At 43.9% G+C, this 15698-nt stretch overlaps 1 protein-coding gene across 1 annotated transcript; it reads left to right on the forward strand.

Moving 5' to 3' along the window:
- The first annotated feature begins 2584 nt into the window (after positions 1–2584).
- On the forward strand, positions 2585–7169 carry LOC119560628 (homeobox protein B-H1). Its single transcript, XM_037874171.1, has 3 exons — positions 2585–3552; positions 3640–3762; positions 6739–7169. Exons 1-3 carry the CDS (start codon positions 2685–2687, stop codon positions 7167–7169), a joined length of 1422 nt encoding a protein of 473 aa, XP_037730099.1. The 5' UTR covers positions 2585–2684.
- Positions 7170–15698: the final 8529 nt, after the last annotated feature.

Here is a 15698-nt window from a genome sequence, read left to right on the forward strand (position 1 = left end):
TCACCGCAGGAGTTTATCAGCGTGTGAATGGAGCCACACACAGATGGGAACTCAGAGGGGGCACAGGTGTAAATTGACTTTCCCCGCGAAGGATTCATCGACTTCAAGGACCTGGCATAATTAACACGGCGGCTTTTCCCACGCAGCCACCGTGTGTATCTAATAGATACACTAATAGCCGCCGAGAACAAAGGGGAAATGGGCAGAAGAAATTAGAATTATAAAAATACAGAAGCGCTAAACGCGGGGAATCAAACGCACCGCTCGCGGCGAGACCCAATCACAAGCCGAATGCTCAAATATTTGTGTGATTAGTCCTTATCAACAGCCGCTCTCCGGGAGCACCAGGTAGTAGTGGTCTCTGGACCTCGCCAAGGGTCCCGGATAAGGTCGGCACCCAAGAACCCGAAAACCAAAGAACCCCTGAACCCAAGAACCCGAGACCAAGACCCACTGCGGCTAAAGTCGAGCGCTGAGCCTGCGGTGGTCGCCGGCGATTCCTTTCTCGTTTAGCGTCCTGCTGCGACGGCAATTGGCTTCGATTTTCGATTCTTCGTTAATAGACCTCTGGCCCTTTGTCTTCAGACGCCTTGACGCCTTTGTGCTGCCGGCACTCTGCCGCCGCTGCTACCATGTACTCCTTTGTTCTCCGCTGTTTGTTGCAGCAATTCGCATTTGTTTCAATTAAAAGGATTTGGCGTTGTTTGTTGGGCCTCTGGGTGTCAGCGATTGCCTTTAAGTTGGCTAAGACGTGTGGACAATTGCAAATTGGCTGGCATTTAAATGCAGCTAGGTGTCGGGCGGCAGGGATCACACACTTGGAATTCTGAAGTCCATTTAATAAATGTAATTTCTCACAGTCAGTACTCAATATTTATGAAGTTTTATAATAAAAAACAAAATATTAGGCTTTAATTCATTTAGTTATCTTGCAACTAATACCCGAAGACTTCAGTCTTCGAGCATTAAATAATTTTTTCAATACCGTATTCTTCACTCATTTCAATATTTAATATTTTTATCAGACCTACTTACTAATTAATGTATCTGCACATTGCATTAAAAATTTTTTAATAAATATTTAAATTTATGAATTAACATAGCATTCAACAAGAAACATAACAAAAGGAATAATTTATTTTCAAAAAATGAAATCGATGCAAAAAATATTCGCAACAATGTTATATTACCCTTATACACGTCATTAAAGAATAATATTAATTAAATTAACTTTAAATCCATACTTAATATAATATGTACATGCTATGACAATTATGAAATTCCTCTTATAAGTTTTTTTTGCTGTACCCGATCGATATTTGCATAAGTGTTAGTGAGTTTGAATATATACAATGGTACTTTTTTTAAAAAACGTATTCCGATAATTATCACTTTTATGTATCTTTTTAGAAGTTAGAAAAAAATTTCCCAAAAGATAAAAAAAGATATTCGAAAAAACCCGGTAGTGTAAAATTTGATACTGAAAGTTTCAATTCAAATTTTTTGCCGTCGGGATAAACAAAATTCAGTTCTATCCTGGAGAAATAACTGTGATAAAAGTAATTATATTATTTGGACTCCAAATAAAACGAATTGGAGTGAAACAAATAATCCGGACAATTAGTTTCAATTAAACAAAGTGGCCCCTAACCAATATCCGCTGAAAATAGAGACTATTCCTTCTCGTTCAACCGAAACTGGCATTCTTAGACCCAAATTAATTTTCAAATGTCTACAAATTTATGAGCAATTTTTACTTCCCCACCGTTTCGTTTTCGTTTTTTCTCTTCCACCAAATTAATTGTTCGTTTTTCTTACAGCAAATTAATTGCAAACGCTTGACAATTAAACGCGGGCTGCCTTCGGGGGTCATCGTCATTTATGCTAACTGTGCGGGGGGTTACGAGCCCCACTCGCTTGGGGGAGGGGGCCTTCAAAGGGGGATTTGCACTCCTCTGCCGCGGCCGCTGCCGGCGTCGCCGTCGACGCATCTGGAGTTGTGAAAACTTTGCAGCGACTAAAATACTAAATACAGTCTCGTTACAATCTGAGGAGCGTGCGTCTCGCTCGCACCCGCCGCCTGCCGTCCCTCTCGCACACCAGTCGCATGATGAACGCCATAATTACCGTTACGTATACGCCACCATTGCTATTTTTTGTTGCTGTAGCCGATTGGTGCTGAGAGCTGAGCAGAGCGAGATGGCAGCCGCATGGTGCTGTTTCGCTCTTCCGCAGAACGGGTTTGCTCTCTCGCCAAGAGAGCGCAGTTATGATTTGATTGCGAGAGAGGGAGAGAGAGAGAACGAGCTATGCGAAGCGAGAGGGCGAGAAAGAGAAGGAGTGGGAGAGGGAGAGGAGCGAAGAGAAGCGCGGCAGCAAAAGAACTGAAGAAATATCGACGTGTCTAGTTAGCAAACCAATCTTCAATCTAGTTTCGAACAGTTGACTGCGAAGCGTCGAGTTGAGAGGTCCTACGCGTCGTCGTGTCGAAGCCCCAGTGTTGACTGCTAATCAGAAGAAAATAACAAGATTCGAGTTCGGGACTGCCATCCTCAGTAGCCCGTCGTCAGTGAAGTGATAAAGCCGTTCCACAAATACAAGAAATAGAAAAACAGTTTAGTGCTCCAACTAACCTAAAGCAAGCGAAATCCCCGGACAAAAAACCAAGTGCTGTAGCAAACCTAATGCTCTGCCCTCCAACCATGCGCCCGGCCAGTCCCGCCGAATCCGAGATCTCCGTGGGCGGAGCCCCCAGCCCGCTGCCCACGCAGCACCATCCGCTTCCGCATCCGCACTCGCATCCGCTGCAGCATCCGCGGGCCAGCACCATCGATCTGCTGCAGCAGCAGCAGCTGCTGATGCAGCACCATGCCGCCGCGGCCGCCGCAGCCGCAGCAGCGGTCTCCGGCCTCAACCGGAGTGCCGTCGGCAACCTGCCGGAGGACTACTTCCAGCCGCTGAAGCGCCTGCGCATGTCCTCCTCCTCCTCGGAGCCGCGGGAGCACACGCCCAGTCCGCCGCCGGTGGTGCCGGAGCCGCAGACCAACCAGACCACCAAGTCGGCCATCGAGGGGGTCAAGAGCTTCTCCATCGCGGACATCCTGGGTCACTCGGAGAAGCAGCGGGAGGAGTCCGTCTCGCCGCCCCCAAATGCCGGCCTACTGGCTCCACCCGCCTCCCGACCCATGGCCTCCTCGGGGGGATTACTGCAGCCGCGGACGGAACCCCTTGACGTCCATCCGGCCGCCGCCGCTGCCATGCTCTTGCCCAGCGGACAGATTGTCCGGCCGTGGGACCACCTCCTCGGTCCCGCCATGCCCGTCCGCCCCTTCATCCCCTCCGCCCTGCTGCACTACGAGCAGCGCCTGGCCCTGGACTACCACCGCCAGCTGCAGGAGCACTTCAACGCCCAGGCGCAGCTGCTGCGCCACATGGGCATGGACATCATTCCGTCGGAGAGCGGCTCCGACCGCTCCAGTTCGGCGGCCAGCGACTGCTGCTCCCCGGAGATCGCCAGGGATTCTGCGGCAGCCGCTGCCGCCTCCGCCGCCAGTGTCCGCCGGAGTCACAGTCCGCAGTCGTCGGCCCAGGCCGGAACTAGTGGATCCACGAGTGCTTCAAGCCCCCCGCAAGGAGCAGCCGGAGCTGGAGGAGCGTCCAGTGCCGCCAGCAATGCCGCCGCCGTTGCCAAGGCCAAGGCCAATGGCACTCCGCTGGATGCCCTCTTTCAGATGACCACTAAGGACTTTGACGAGTCACAAGGTAAGCATCTTACGAAGAGATATGAGATATAAGATAGATAGATATATGTCATAGATAGACAGAAATATATTATAGATAGACATATATCACAGATATAAATAGATATTTATCTTAGATGGATAAATAGATAATTTAGATAGATAAATGGATATATATCATAGATAGATAGATAGATGGATTTATATCTTAAAGATACAATTCATATTGAGAATAACAATACTTTCGGCTTAGATGTACCTTTTTCCTTTTCGTTTTCTTACATTAGGAAACCCCAATTTGAAAATATTACCATTCATTGTTAGGATATTTTTGTTTTTTTTTATATTTATAATTTGAAGTAATCGAAGTATTTACTGTACAAACCATCAGATAAGCTTAGTACTTTACTTATTACATTTCATTACCCACACCATACATTTCCGATCACTTAAGATCGCCAGCGATTTTTACTCAGACTGTTTCGATTGATAAATGTCTCAATTTCCTTAATGAATTTACGCGATTTCTTAATTAGAATAAAAGCTTCTAATTTGTTATCGTTTGGATATGGGGGATATTGAAAACACAGCAGCTGAATATTCAGCTTGTTATGATGTTTGCCATTTATCAATCAGCAAATTCGTATTTCGTTTAATTGAAATAAATGGCCCGCTTACCCCGCTCCCCATTTTAGAGTCTTTTGTTATGTAAATTCCTGAACCGATTCGATTTCGGGCTTTTAATTAATTGGCAGCATGCGCCAGTGGCAGACAGAAACAAATGGAACAAGTTGGCGATAAAATATAAGGCATTTAAGGGAATCGAATTTAGTTCATCCACTTTGAAAGTATAGTACCGGTCACACAGTTCAAAGCGATAGTCATCCGAGGACATTTTGTGGGCGTTTCAGTACTACCCGCCCCCACCCCCAAAAACCTGACAGTGATTTCATGGCAATTAATGGTTAATAGTGCGCACTGTCCGCATTAGTATATTTGTGTAGTCGTGTCGATTCTGCAGCGATTAGCAACAATTAGCTGGCTGGTGCATTACCTAATCGAGTTTTGTTGCCGCGGCTCCTCGGCGAACAATTAACATGCCGTTTCCATTTGTTGCTACTCAAAACTAATGGCTGACAAACTCTAGCCCCGACTATATAGTGGCTATAGCTCCAGTCGTAAACATGTTTTAAAACACACTGAACGGCGATTAGCGACGACACTCGCCGTTGTATAATGCCGTATCTGCGAGTTTTAAGTTGACAAAATACACATATTACTGTTTATCATGAATTGTATAACGCGTAGACGAAATATTTACGACGGATCTCTTTGGTTTTTCGACTTCGGAGGCGTCGTTTGTCTATCAGCACCACAGACTACAGTTCAGATAGGCAGCTGCGAGGATATGGGTCTCTCTTAACTTATGACAAGATCCCATTAATATCACTCACACCGTAATGGAATGGAGATACTTCCACATACGAAGAGAAATCATTTCTGAACTCATTTTGCGGTTGTATTAACTGGTTTTTTTTTTTATTTTTCCCCGTAAGTAAGTCCCAGACGTAGTGTCGCCTTGGCTGGCCAAATCCTAATTGCAATTCCCAGTACTCGCGCCAAATTGAAACATAAAATCCCCGTGGCCAACTGTTGCTCTGCAGGTTCCTCGAAAACCGATCGGGTTTCCCTAGCATTCTGGACATGGAACCCTGACAAATGCGACCAAAACAAAACTCCCCCTAACTAAGGGCCATATTTATTGTATTTATGCCCTGTAAGTGGACACCTGAGAGGGTAAAAGGATACCCAAGTGGCCCCTGCCCGTCTCCCTTTCTCCAGAGATAAGTCAGGGAAATTACTTAATGAGGCCCCGATAAAAACAAATACGAAATAGCGGCGGAGAAAGAGGGAGAAAGGCTCGGAGAAAGGGAGGCGTGCAGTCAAGTGCCTAATGGGTTTTGGGTTACAAAACGTGCTCGAGATAACAAATGACCAAATTATGCATTTCGAATACATGTATAATGGTATGGAAAACGGGTATACCCACACCCATTCTCCGGGGACTTCGTTTGCATTCGGTTGGAGGGCATTTAATTAGTTTTTAATGTCGATCTAGTTTGTTTGACAAGCAATCGGAATGGGTGTGAAGCCATCGTTCGGCGAACCAGTTAGCCAATATTCAATAGATAAATATTTATGCTGATGATCGCCGATCGCTGATCGCTGATCTCCTTCGATCGCTTTGATTGGCACCGCGCCCGGGATTTTGCACCAGGAAACGTTATGCAAGCTCAATCAGCGCTTTAAGTACGGGTCAGTGGCTCATTAATCAAGCCATGGCTACGTGTGCCACTTAAAACTGATTTGTAGGTGTCAATAATTATTATAAATCACACTACAAACGAGACAAATGAGCAGCTGCCTTGCATAAGAAAGCTGCGGTCGTCATTAGACCCACAAAGCCAATGAACGCCCACAACTCGCGCAATCAATCAACTTGAAATTATACACTTCAAGTCGCGAGCCCAGCTCTCAGATGCGAGATTCGAGATCTCAGAATAGCAACTGCAATTGCGCTTGCAGTTGCATTCATAAAATGTAACAATCACGGCGTTTAAATCAACACGCGCCCAGTTTGGATCGACAATTAAAGCCAAATGCGAAGGCGCTCGTTAGTAACCGGTTCTCCAGATGCCAGGCATCGCAGAATTCCCCTTGAATGTAGCCAACACTAATTAATTTGAAATTATATTTGCAACAACTTAAGATCATATATTAGGCTAGGCAATAAAGATTTCTCCAAATGCCAGGCATTGCAGAATTCCCCTTGAATCGAAACAGACTTGGGGAAACCAACACTAATTAATTTGAAATTATTGTTGCAACAACTTAAGAACATATATTAGTCTAGAATAATTATAACAGCATACTTTATATCTAAGGATAAATAAAGTTCTCAAAAACTAATCAATCTCTGCTTCTTTTACCATTTTAGATAAATCCCATTTGGACATCTTCTCAAACCGGCCGCAGCCGAAGAAGAAGCGCAAGTCGCGCACCGCCTTCACCAACCACCAGATCTTCGAGCTGGAGAAGCGGTTCCTCTACCAGAAGTACCTGTCGCCGGCCGATCGCGACGAGATCGCCGCCTCCCTGGGCCTGTCCAATGCCCAGGTGATCACCTGGTTCCAGAACCGGCGGGCCAAGCAGAAGCGGGACATCGAGGAGCTGAAGAAGGACTTCGACAGCGTGAAGGTCTTCTCCGCCCACAAGTCCTTCCTGGAGAACGTGAACGACCTGAGCATCCTGAAGAAGAAGCCCATGCACGAGGCGGACATGGTGGGACTGGCCGCCGCAGCAGCCGCCGCCGGAATGGTCGTCCCTGTGCCGGGATCCGTTCCCATGGGAGGGGCACCGCCCAAATGAGGGCGTGGCCAGGTGCGCACCGAACCGCCAAGGCAACCTGATGATTGGTACAGAAAGTGAGCAACGAGGAGTCGAGTATTTTGTTTAATTTTGAGTCGAGTGCCGGGGAAGTTGGGAAGTTGATTTCTAGCCCATCGGACATTCCCCAAGGCACAAGACGGCCAAAGGAAGTGCCAGGACATCCTTAACAGCTTCCGAGGCCAATAGGAAGAGGGCAAAGGCAACATTCACTGCCAAACCCAAATGGAGAAAGACCAGACAGGACCAAGGCCCTCTTTAAGGGGCCCGCGAATAAGCCAGAACAATCATAACCGGAAACGGAGTGGAAATGGAACCAGCCAGAACCAGGATTCGGCCTTATAGCCAGGATCACATCGATTATATTCAACCCAATCGGCTCTTTTTAGAGCCACCAAGCAGATACCCAAAGAGATTTTGGAATTTTCTTAATAAGGATTATCAAAAATGTTTTAATTGAATAAACTTAGTTATGAGGAGTAATGCATAATCACTATTAATGAAAAATTTATTTATACTTTCTTCTCTTATTACATTTTAGAGTTAATTTAAAGCAGATAGGAATTCAAGAAATGGTAGTTACCTCATAAAGACAAAAGGCTGGATAAAATATTTACCATCCCCCATCATCAGATTCCCATAGCTGACTTTTTACACATCGTTTTTATATTCTTAATATTATTCAATAATTCTTTTGTTACCACATACTTATAGATTTTTAATAGACTGTGGGCATCATATTACCAAGATTTTATTACTTTTTGAACTTTGTTCGAGTTACAGAAAACCCGAATCGACAGTTTTGAAATACATCTGTATTCCCCAACCAATTAGCGTTCGAAAGCGAAATCTGTTTCACTCCAATTAATAACTTGAGGCGAACAAAGGGAGATACAAAAGACCGCAAATTGTTGTCAATAAATTTAAGCATATTTAAGCAAACAAAGCTCAAGTCCCAGCCAGAGCTTCCATTTGGCCCCTCATGAGTCGGTGAGTTCAATTCGAATCGAATTTGTGTATCTGGATGCCCGTTCTAATTTGAATATTCTGCTGCTGCCCGATCGATCTTAATGATCTTGCTACGTATTTTGTTGAGTGGCGGAGAGTCTTAAAATAAAAGAAATCTTTTTTAATTTTTATTAATGATTATTTACAACCGTTATTCATAAATTCAAACTAATTAATTATTAATTTAATCACTTGCCACGATCGAAAACGAGTTGGCCAAAAATCCAAAAAAAGCACAACACTTTTAAGTGTGCAAAGCCGAGCGATCAGATGATGTGAGTGGCTTTGCAGATTTGTGCACGGCGCCAATTTGCATACGAAATTTACTCGAAATTATTTCGATATTTATTAATTTTCGAACCGATCGTTTTCATAAATTTCCAACTGGAAGCCGCCTGCTCCGCGGCTACCGTTTGCGGCAAAGTTCAAAGGTGGCCCATCATCGCCAGCGGCGCACACATTTTTCAATCCCAACCCGAGGAGCTGAGAAACCGAGAAGGTGACCTGCGAGCTCTCCGCGACTGAAGTGCGCCATCAATCTCGGTCTCGAAGCGGACTCTCTCAAGCGAACCCAACGAACTTAGCCACCAGCCGATCGTTTGTTAATCATTTGAATAATCAAGCTATCAATTCCGCTGCTAATGATGCCCGATACCGATACCGATCCAATACGATCCGATCCAAATCCACCAACTGGCCCGTCCAAAACCCACTCCTAGTATCTCACAGTTCGTAAACTAGACGGGAAAATGGATAGATGCATATGGATGAGATGCAGATCGACGATCCATATCCGAAACTTCGCCGAAAGCAATTTATTTTCATTTCCAAACGTGTGACAATGCAACGCATGCGCCGCGATAAAAAAGCTCTTAGAGCCCCCGAAAAGCCCCTGATTATTGGGTCTTGGGCGTTATTTATGCGCCTGGAAAGCGGCCCGGCGAAAGTATCACCGAACAGCATTTAATTGAAATTAAGATTGAGTTGTACTTCAAATTACTGTAGCCATTACCGGTGGCATTTGTTTTATTAGCTGAGAAAATTTGCCAGCCAAGTCGAGTAAACTGTGCCGGGCTCTAATTATGGGAAAATCTCTCTGGGCACTTCCGTGAAAACAAACAGAAATGCGTAAATGTCGAAACCCATTAATCGAATCAACTAAAAATGACTAATGAACCTACCGCACAGAAGTGGAAGTGCCTCATGAGCCTTACAACCCGCTTTAATGGGGCCAGGTGCGAGTAAAATAGCCGTTTCCATGATTACGGTGTTGAGTAAGTTGGGAAATCGGTGGCCTGTTAATAGAATTCATAGCTTGATTTCGGATAGCTCATAATATCAATGGGAAGAGGGTCGTTACCGATCTGCTGGGAGAGAACACATTGTTCATTTGGTTTCAAATAAAGGTTCTTGGATAAAATAATGTTCCAGGTGTTTTAAATGTTAAAAAAATTGTATTTCTTAAATATTTTAACGTTCTATAAACTGAAAAGGGTAAACTTATTTTAAAATCAAACATTGTGCTTTAGTAATGTTTTAGTAACATCAGTTTTCATTGGAAATAATTAATTCAACACCACAATTGGTTTCTATACCTTCTTAGTTAATAAATTTAGCCTTTTACCTTTTCTGACTTCACAATAACCAAAACTACATATAACTTAACAGACTTCGGGACTATGATACAAATATTAAAAGTAAATAGGAATGTTCTTAAAACCGCCTATTTTAAGAGGTTTGATTTGATCTTAAAACGGAACTAATAAAAACGTCAAGTAAGTACCCGGCCCTTTTAAACTTTTGTTTCTTCCCGAAAAGTTTTCGGGGACCCCGTCCTCCACTTGGCTGTCCGATCCTTGACTAAACGCGTTGTCTGCCCTGCTCAGCCATATTGTCAGCAATTACTCAACGTTTCCCCTGTCAGGTGATCAAGTGCCGGCACACAGATGCAGATACAGCTACAGATACAGATACAGAAACCCGACGAACGACCTACATCAAGTGCCAGTCTGGGATGCAGATGCATCTGCATCCCGAAGTCGGACCTGGACTTCCAGTTTAACTGGCGCCGCGTTGCCAAAAGATGAAAAGTTGCCCTCGCGGCGGTTACAAACGACTGGAGTGCTGATTATGATAAATGTAAACAATTCAGCTTGGCACACAAATGCAATCAAAGGACTGCAATTACAACTTAGTTGTGAGAGCGGGCCCAGAACCGGTTTGGAGAGGCAGGGGCCAGGGAACCGGGGAACGGAACCCCCAAGATGCCGAGAGCCAGAGCCCGACTTGGCCAACATCCGCATCTCCAGCTCTCTTCCTGCCAAGTGTGCGAGTATCTATGTGCCGCTCGTTGGGCATGTGTGCGTGTGCGATAGAGATATAAAAGCTAAATTGGTAACTCATACTTAATTTGTTGGCGGCACCTTTGAACACGCTTCCAATTAGCTTACAGCCGACACCTCGGGCCGGCAACTTGGCCACGTTTTGGGCCACAGGATAATGCCGCATGGGGCATGGAAATGATGCAGCACAAAAGGGGATACGGCCGCCGAGTATCGGAGTACCAACCGATGGCAATTTGTTTCTGCTTTCTGCGTTTCTTATTTCTTATTTCTGATTTCTGTTTCAGTTTCTGATTCATTTCATTCATCCCGGCATCTTGATCGTGACGCGGCATATTTCGATAGAGGACTCAAAAACAACAGGGAAAAACTCACAATAAACCCACAATATTTTCCGATTCATGAATGAAATTTTATGATTCGTTGCGATCTTACAAAGCGTTAATGAAGTTGTAAATTGTGGAAAGCAACATTAACATTTGCTGTGCCCCAAACCAGATGAAAGGTCGATGAAAAATACCATTTACTTCGATCGTAGCCCAAAGGGTTTTAACAAGAAGTAAATTATGCTGGCTTACCGAAGCACAATTAGCTCTAATTGAGATATACATCTAACTATATTGATACTAAAGTACCATTTCAAGATATCTTCTAGATAAAGTTATTGAAAAATTACCATTAGTCATACAAATTTATAAATTAATTATAGAATACTTTGTTAGTAATTATTATCTGTTACTTTCTGTCTTGTAAAAACATCGGACTTTATGCGATTTGTTTTCGTATACCAAAAATCTGTTGTTAAAAATAAAATACTTTAAGGATTGTGAAATGTATTTTTTATCCCGGAAACAATTGTATTTTTAACAAAACTATTGTTATATGATTTTGTCAGACAGGCTTAAAAGCATCTCTAGCAGTTGCATTGGGACCAAATTTGGTAGTCCCCCAATCTGGTAGCGACTAATTTATATCACGATAAGATCACACGCGCAGAGCCGCCGCATCCAATCACATTCCCATCTTTGATCTTGTATCGGGGGTCTCTCATTCCCATTGCCGTTCCGAAAGCCATCACAATCAGCCACTTAGCCCATCTCGCAGGGAACACACACGTAGGCGCCTCCAGCAGCAGGTTCTTAGGTGTCCGTCAACGGAGCTCGGAATTCGCCGGACTCGTTCGCGGACCAAGATCGACCAAGGTGCTGTGGGGGCCACTTAATTCGTTTGATGGCAATGGGCTGACGCCAGCCTCCGCAGCTGTACCGCTACATCATCGATAAGGCGGCGGTCAGAAATTTGGAAATCAAACGATTCACAGCTCCTACAAGCCCAGAGAAGTGTTAATGGATGTCACTTTAGTTGGATGCCCCTTCCCCACTTTCTTAGCCCTTTATATTTTGCTTCGATCCACCTTTGGCTGACATTAAGCTTCATCAGACATTCAACTCGATGCTGAATTAGCATACAAATTACACACGAGCACTAGCACTCAAAAAACGCTCTTCGGTATTCGGGTTTGGGTATTGGGCTTTTGGTTTTCGGATATTCGGTCCTCTGACCACAACAAAAAGCCGACAAATTTCGCCCCAAACGCTTCCAAGTGGCAAACGGCTACCGATTTTATTATTGATAATGTTTTGATTTATCACAAAGATATACAAATTGCCACTGCCCCAAAGTTCGGTCGAGGTCCACTCTGTATCTTGCCGCAGGGCGCGGCACTTTTGTGTGTATCTTGTGGATAAACGCTGGGGTATTTCATTCGAGACCATAATTTGTATGCGGTAGCTCGAAAGTCGGTTGTTGGTGTCATTTCGTGCTAAGTTCCATTGTATATGCACAGGGAGAAAATATGATGTGTTTATTAAAATGTTCTAAAATATACTAATAGCGTTTGAATAGTGATTTTATACCAATATATTAGATAATACATTTTATGATGTCAATAAATTAGAAAAGCTGTTTAGGATTCCTTTTCTGGATTATAAGGTGCTCTATGATCTGAAATATAAACATAAACACGATTATTTCTTATTTCCGTTTATCAATCTTTAAAAGCAATATCTCAAAATTACAAAAATTAAACATTAATTTTTACTTCTATTTATTTACTTTCCGATTAGAAGACCTTTTAATATTATTTTAAAATACCACAAAAGACAGGATTTACTTATTACTGTATTTCAAGGATAATTAGAATACCCAATATTTTCCCACAGTGTGGTCTTGCGGCTTGGCCGCACTACTTATGTTGAGCGATCTCCGGTGCTGGTCTTTATAGACGGATCCGATCCGCATTGACAAATGCTGCTCGTCGCGTTCAGTAAATTGTTTTCGACATTTTCTTGTCGCATTTGTGGTCGAAATCTGCATAATGAGTTGGCAAAACGCTGACAGCTGTCCCAAGTGCCAAAGATTACCCGATGATAAGGCGAGGATCGCTTTGGCCATAAGCGCATTCGTCACAGATTTCTTTCGGGGCGCAGCTGAAAGGTTGAGGTTGAAGTTGAGGATACATGGCTGCGAGCTGGCCATAATTGGCATGCAGTTCGGGTCTTGGGATCGGTTTTGGAAGCGTCGAGCGTTGATTGTTGACAACTGGCTGGCACAACTTCATCAACGTCAGCAGGGGAACGGGAATCCGAGTTCTGGTGAGGTGAGGATCGCATCGGCGAAACAAAGGCGACATTAATGCATTGCCAGCAGCCACTCTGGCAGTCGCCGAAGGGGCGTGACGAATTTGACACAACGGCAATGACTTTATTACCAACCGACTCCTGCTCCGACACCCCAGATCACCCCTGATCGCCCCGGCACAAACCCCCATCCATCCCCGCCCCTGGCAGTGTGACAATGTGACAATGTACACAAATACGAGGACCGTGGTGAAGAGCCCTCTCCGGGGATTTGGGCTTGCCAGATGCGACAATAAACACTTTGGCTATTTATGAGGTTTTAATGAACACGGGTTCGCCATCTTGGACCGCCCAATGAAAGGATATAGAGCCGATACATTTGGCTTATGAATTTGCAGAATTAGAGGCGTGTCGGATCGTTTTCGAGGGGCTGTGAATTTGAGGCCCGGTTCGAGTGGCTCTTTCCTAGGGGCGATGGCTAATTGTGATTGACAGGGCGTGTCGCGTCTATTGAGGCGCCCAATTAAGAGTCGTTTTATAATTGATTTTGAATACGAAAGCGATAGCGAATGTTCGCAAGGGAGGCCAATTTCCAGCTCACAGTATTCAGGCCCAAGCGAAAGGAAAGGAAACTCTGGCCCGTCAAGTCAGTCAAGTGCAGGCATTAATCAAACAACGCGGCCATCTTGCAACCAGAATACAGGGGCGGGCAAGGGGGTTTTGAGAAGGGCTCTTATGCAAATGCCGACAGCAACTACAGCAGCGTCATAAAAAGCTAAATATATAGGGGTTTGAGGGACCTATGTACAACGAAACTGGAACACCCTTTCAGAGGTCTGAAAAAACAGGAATTCAAACTGGGTTTGAAAAAAATATAATTATACTTCGCTTGTTTCTTTATAAGCTGGTAATCGGCTTTAACATGTGAGTTTATTTACAATTTAAGTGCTTTAACTTAAGCTATAGTACTGTTACCCTTTAAAAACATGGTATTCTGCAGATTTTCTTATGTAACTTATGTAACCCAAAAGTCTTAATAAGATATACCAACTAGTTTAAATCAGCACCACCTCTTAGTTGCCTTCGTTATTTCGAAATAATCAATTATACCCCGTTTCGGGAGGGCAGTGTGAGCGAGGTAGAGCCCATTATCGATTACTCCGAGGCAGTTACATCATTTCACTTAGCCGACTCCCCAGTCACATTCCCACCGGCAAAGGGCGCAATGCAGTTAAATAGACATTTGCATGCAAAATGCAAGAAAAGCGAGAAATAAAAAGAAAACCAGGACAAACAGCGGAGCGAAATTGAATAAAAAACTGACACTGACAAACAAACGAAGCGCGGCGCATACAGGGCGCATACGTGATACAACAGCGGACCAAAGTTGCAATCAATTTGGAAATGCACCGAGTTTAGTTGGGGAGTGGGAAACGATGGAAGTGGCAAGACAAACGAATGTGTGCCAAGAGAATGCACTGAGGAAAAGACGCAACCACTTATAAAACCTAGTTTTTGATCTTAAAAAACTTTTTTAAAGAGAATACTGTTTTATATAACTAAGAATAGTCAATTGGTTCGTGATAAAAACGTATCTAAAAAAATGTATTATTGTATACACATGTATGTATGCGGTTGGAAATATTTTTTGTTGCGTACTTTTTAATACCTCATTAAGTAAGGGTGGATTTGAATCCCAAAATACCCTCCAAATATCCGCCCATGATGGCAGTTAATATTTCTAAGTTGATAATAAAGTCTACGAAAATAACGTAATTTCACAACGTAAAATATTTGAGTTAAAGAACTGGTTCCTTATATTCATCGTTCATATTCCTTATTGCATAAACCCAAGATCGCATGCTCTTTAATACTTATTTTTAAAGAAGTTAGGGTTAATATTACTTTCCCAACATATAGTTTCTAAAGAAATTCAGGTCTCACTGTTCTATCAAGAAGTTATATCATTGAATGGATTTTAATGGTTATTTAGAAAACAATATATTTCGGGACATCTGATCGGGAAGGGGATTTCTCGATCAGGGGAACTATATTTTTCCCTGTGCACCAGAGGTCTCGAAATGCGGATTCAAAGAGGCTTGCTTTTTCAGCGGAAAATAGATGAGGAGCCGAAGCCAACGGTACAACGAGACATCATTATTGATGACAATTGAGTGGGCCAAAAGAGAGCTGCGAAAAGCGGGAGAGCCAACAATTACGATAATTAACGCAGTCAGCCGCCTGGAAAGAGGAGGGAAAGAGAAGAAACGACAGAGAGAGCGAAAGGAAGGGAGAGCGCATGTCAAATTGTACAAATTAATGACGTTCGCACGTTGACAGCGACTTTCGGGGGGTTGAAGGGGGCTGAAATAAATGGCCCACTGCCATTGGTCCGCTAGCCCGCTCTCACCGTCTTGCTCTCTCTTTCCGACTGCTCCGCCCCCTTTGGACAGAGCGAGGCGGCGCGAGTGGAGTCCGTGACGTCATGAACCAGTTTAGAGCCCCCAAAAACCAGTCGAGAG

Source organism: Drosophila subpulchrella, unplaced genomic scaffold (genome assembly GCF_014743375.2).
Source record: "Drosophila subpulchrella strain 33 F10 #4 breed RU33 unplaced genomic scaffold, RU_Dsub_v1.1 Primary Assembly Seq354, whole genome shotgun sequence".
Lineage (NCBI taxonomy): Eukaryota > Metazoa > Arthropoda > Insecta > Diptera > Drosophilidae > Drosophila > Drosophila subpulchrella.

Bases quoted from the DNA above. Each gene is read 5' to 3' on its own strand.
- LOC119560628 (XM_037874171.1), top strand. From the start codon at position 2,685: ATGCTCTGCCCTCCAACCATGCGCCCGGCCAGTCCCGCCGAATCCGAG. The intron at 3,553-3,639 runs GTGTCCGCCGGA...CGCAAGGAGCAG, and splicing joins CGCTGCCGCCTCCGCCGCCA to CCGGAGCTGGAGGAGCGTCC. The intron at 3,763-6,738 runs GTAAGCATCTTA...TTACCATTTTAG, and splicing joins GGACTTTGACGAGTCACAAG to ATAAATCCCATTTGGACATC.